This window comes from Alosa pseudoharengus, unplaced genomic scaffold (genome assembly GCF_046254945.1).
Source record: "Alosa pseudoharengus isolate Yale_2024_CS ecotype anadromous, Long Island Sound unplaced genomic scaffold, YU_APseudo_1.1 YU_APseudo_1.1_scf_9, whole genome shotgun sequence".
NCBI classification, from domain to species: domain Eukaryota; kingdom Metazoa; phylum Chordata; class Actinopteri; order Clupeiformes; family Clupeidae; genus Alosa; species Alosa pseudoharengus.
Genome location: NW_027468881.1, coordinates 18,534,921 through 18,539,920, shown reverse-complemented (window position 1 = coordinate 18,539,920; position 5,000 = coordinate 18,534,921). Strand labels below are relative to the sequence as shown.

Here is a 5,000-nt window from a genome sequence, read left to right as displayed (position 1 = left end):
TCAAAGGCAAAGGATTTCAAGAGAATTGCCAAAATACACAAGCAGTTTCTTTTTTTCCCCCCAATCGTCTAATGTCCTGCCATCATTTCATTTGGTCACATTACATTCCTTTGGTGTGGGGTCTGTACAGGCATCTCTTGGGTCAGTGTCAAACTGCCCATTCAGGACCCTAAGTATCGTTCAGGTATTTCTGAAAGGTGAAGCCACAGGGAGGGCGTGAGGCTCGGTGAAGTGGGGTGGGGTCGTGGACACTGGGCTCTGTGTGCTGAGGTCAGTGATCGACAGCAGGGTGGAGTGGACGCGTGTCAGCAGGAAAAGGGAGACGCAGGTCAGGAATCCTAAATATTTACCCAAACATCTTCTGCGCCTGACCAACTCGCTAGTCACACATAAAAAAGACAAGTCACACGCTTTGATCGCGTGTGAGCAGGGCGTGAGTAAGGTGCAAATATGGGGTGGGGGATGCGAACGCTGGATGAACTCATATTAGTCAGTGAGTGGTTGCATGTGTGTGTGAGTGTGTTTTTGTGTATGTACTGTGTACTGTGTACTGTGTGCATGGGTGTTAAGCACACGCGCGCGCGCGTGTGTGTGTGTGTGTGTGTGTGTGTGTGTGTGTGTGTGTGTGTGTGTGTGTGTGTGTGTGTGTGTGTCAGGGTAGGTGGGTGGTTGATGACCATACAGTCAGCTACCTGTGCTGCACAGACAGAAAAAGTTGGTGTGTTTGTGAGGTTGGGTGGGCATGGGTGAGGAGGGGCATTCACAGGGGACACATATACTGAGCTGTCCCAGCACATGAGTAATGGGATTCATAATGGCTCATGAATATGTGTGTGGTCGGCCAGGCCACGTGCGGTTGCCGTGGTACCGGGAACGACTGAGCTCCGGTGCCGACCGGGCCTTGCCGGTCTGCTGGGAGCATAATGAGCTCGCTACTCCGCAACCTCCCAACGACCTCTGGAATGACCTCAGGAAGACCAATCAACCCGCCTCGCCCACTCCCCCCTGGCAGAGCTAACGCCAGGGCGGTCCAGCCCGACCCAGTGGAGGCGGTAAGCCCTGGAGCTCTCTCTCTCTCTCTCTCTCACACACACACACACACACACACACACACACACATACACCCACACACCCACACACCCACACACACCAACACACGCACGCACACACATACACACACACACGCACACACACACACACACACACACACACACACACACACACACACACACACACAACACACACACACACACACACACACACACACACACACCACACACACACACACACACACACCACACACACACACACACACACACCACACACACACACACACACACACACGCACACCCACACACGCGTACACCCCCACACCGCAGCAGCTCTGGGCTCTCTTCGGTACTTTGGCTGGAGTACGGCAGCCTGTTGGCTTCTGCCACCCTCTCATTCATTCATTCATTCATTCCCAGAGCTCGTTGGCCAAAACAGCCAGACAGCCACAGGCAGGCATCATCTGGGCCAGATCTGTGCCCGAGCTGGGCCGGCAGGACTGGAGAAGGGGGAGGCCCCACTGGCCTCGAGTGCACAGATCGCATCGCAGCTGCCGACAGAGCATGCCAGAGGTGCCTTCAAAACAGCAAACAAAGGAGCAAACTCTTCTGAATGTTAAACTGACTGCGCTTCGAGTTCCCTGCGAATGTTTTACTGTGAACACACACAAGAAGTCTGAGTGCTGGAGCGAACAAACATTGATGCTGGATTACCCGTTTCAATCACTCCATTTGGAATATTTGGACAAAAACATTCATGGAATAGAGAGATAGAGAGAGAGAGAGAGAGAGAGAGAGATACAGAGAAAGGCAGAGAAAATGGGTAAACGCATCCATCACAAAGTCTTTAGAGTGATCCTGCTAAATGTGTGGTATGTCTACAGAGGGCTACTCCAGCCAGACCCTGCCATTCACTCCTCGTCGTCTGGGATGTCAGGCAATTTCAGTCTTAGACCCAAAGCCTTTTCCAATTACTGCATTAATGTGACATCATACGCAGGCCCATTAGGACATGTCCACTTGGATTCCTTTCTACATGTCATATATGCCAAGTTGGCAGGGCTCAGATAAGCAAGGAAACGGGTGACCACTAAGCCTGTTGAAAACAGGAAAATGTCTTTCGGTCAGAAAACAACTGTGTACCAAAATGCCAGGCCAAGACATGCCATTCGCTACGTAGCCTCGGCTATATTTCTACAGCTCTCTACGTGCCAAAGCAGAAATATCTAAGAAAGTAAAGTAAAGATTTAAAAAATCTTTTAAAAATAGCCAGTCAACTGTCAGCCAGTTAGTCCATTAGTCTATGTGACTGTACGAGTCCATGGACGATAACACAAACACACTCTCCTATCAGTTGATGGCAGGCAAAGAGCCTCTTTCTGCTCCCTGCTTCCAGCTGAGGCCTGACTCCTTCCAGGCCTCTTCTCTGATCCTCTAAACAGGTGTCTGACTATTGTTCTTCCACGCTCGGTTAACTTTACACTTGAACTGGCTACCTCTCCGCCCTGACCACCTCCCGCCGGCCGTAAAAGGCTCGCTGCCCAGCCCCGCAATAAATTTATCACCTCGTAAAAGAGAGCGAGCGCTCGGGAGCCTCCCGGGAGGCTATCTGCTGGGGGAATCTGCTCAGGGAGGCTCTCTGATCTCAGGGTCCTGCCTGAGCCTAGCTATCTCTCTACACAAAAGGTCATAACCAAGGTGATGACCCTTAGGATGGCTCTGAGGCAGAGATGGATATGGTTCTGTCCTGGCTCCGATTCCCCAAAATGCGAGCCAGGACAGAGCCACACCAGGGTCTGATCTGATCCGCTCTCGTCTTCTCTTGTCTTTCTTGTCTCTCTCTCTCTCTCTCTCTCTCTCTCTCTCTCGGTGTTTCATTACACATCATTCTGAACTTTGTCTGCCTCTATGTCAGAGGCACACTGTACACCTACCATCCTCAGATCACACTTTCTAAACGACCAACACACTTTTGCTCTACGTGTGAATTTCTCTACTTTGAAACAAGGACAACGTGGTGCTCTCAAGATATGGTTTTGTTTCACGTCCAATAACCAAACGAAATCATACAGGTGCATTCGTCCAGCTTATGGTCACTACAGGTTGTGTTTGTGTCTTTCAAGATGTGTGCAGTCAGTGTGGTTTTTGCTTGTGTGAGTCCACCCACTGAGCAGGTGAAACGTCTCATGAAGGAGGGCATCGGTTGATATGAGCTGCAGGGCCAGGTGATGAAGATGTACTGAAGAACATGGTGTGAAGAGAGAAGGATGGACGGAGGATCCCAGAGAGAGGTCAGTGAGGATGTGAAGAACGGCCTACCTTTTTGATGCAGCCATCTTGGGACGAAACGTCATGATCATTCAGCATCTGCTGTGAACACAGAGAGAGAGAGCGAGAGAGAGAGAGAGGGAGAGGAAAATATTTAATATTCACACACTTCAAATCCCAGTTAGACAATAAGAAAATAAAAGGCTTTTTCATAGAACAAAAAAAAGAATTGAAATTGTTTTCAACGTTTTTCAAACCTACTGAAACCAAATCATGGAGCTAACATCAAGTAACAGCACACATGCACACACTCACACACACACACAAACTCGCTTAAACGCACACACATACACACACTCACACACACAAACAGACTCCAAGTCTTCAGTGGCGGTGTAGATTTAACGCCTGGGGTAAAACCTGACGACGGGGTAGTGTGTGTGTGTGCAGCGGGGAAACGGAGCGAGAGGGGGGGGGGGGGGTGACTGATGGGGCAGGAGAACATCCTTTGACCCCGCCGGGCCCCTGTACACCCGTCTTTTAGGGGGGGGTGGGTGAAAAAGCCGCCTCTTTGTGCGGGGAAATGAATGGCTCTCAGATCCCGCATTAATTCGGCGAGAGCAGGAGAGGGGTGGTCGTGGCGGAGGCAGGAAATTTGGCCCCCCTCTCAGACGGCGGCTTCCACTCTCGAGGAGGAGATGTGGAATTAGGCCCTCAGCAATATTTATCCACTGCGGCCAGCTCAAGAATGCAGCCACTGTCTTACAGCGGCAGGCCAGGGCTCCTCTCTGATGGTGAGGGCTCTGTGTGTGTGTGTGTGTGTGTGTGGTGATCTGAAGTCATACATGTATGTGTACCTATGTCTGTATGCATGTGTCTGTGTCTGTCTGTGTGTGTGTCTGTGTGTGTGTGTCTGTGTATGTGTGTGTGTGCATGTGTATGTGTATGTGTATGTGTGTGGGTGCGTGTGTGCGTGCGTGTGTGCGTGTGTGTGTGTGTGTGTGTGTGTGTGTGTGCATGTGTGTTGTGATGTGGGCAGACTGTGATAATAGGAGTGCGTGCTAGCGGCTGACTGAGGCCCATTCATGGCTGCTCTCCTCTGGGAAGCAAAGGGGATGTGCGCCCCGCTCAACTGGGATTATCTGCCCATATTAAAGCAGCTACTCCCCTTTCCTGACAGTCGCTGACTAAACTCTGTCTGTGTGTGTGTGTGTGTGTGTGTGTGTGTGTGTGTGTGTGTGTGTGTGTGTGTGTGTGTGTGTGTGTGTGTGTGTGTGTGTGTGTGTGTGTGTGATGTAGATGATGCCGTGTAGGAGAATATGTGAATAAAAGTGACTGTATATGTGTGGGTCAGTGTGTGTGGATTGAACTGAGCTGATGATGTTGCTATATATTTCACTTGTCAAGTTGATTATATATATATATTTAATTCTGCTTTGAAAGTTCCTTACAGGGTGAGTGAGAGGAGACCTGTCCTGAGTGCTGAGCTGATAGCTCACTCCACACCAGAGACTCTCTACCATTCTAGAACAAGATCAACAACTACTAAACTCCAACCCCATGACTTTAGAGCAGAGTGATCTAAATTCCTCGCCAGACCACTGAGACAGAGAACATTCTAGACCAAGACTTTCTGCTCTTTTTCACCACTTCTAGAAACATTACGTACAGGATATCAGAATT

General features: G+C 50.0%; 1 protein-coding gene across 1 annotated transcript in view; it reads right to left on the bottom strand.

Moving 5' to 3' along the window:
• Nucleotides 1–5,000, bottom strand: part of prdm16 (PR domain containing 16) — a 209,481-nt gene that overhangs the window by 79,831 nt on the left and 124,650 nt on the right. The window contains exon 3 of the mRNA XM_076276845.1: nt 3,369–3,419. Coding sequence (XP_076132960.1) covers nt 3,369–3,419 — 51 coding nt within the window. The remainder of the gene's footprint in view (nt 1–3,368; nt 3,420–5,000) is intronic.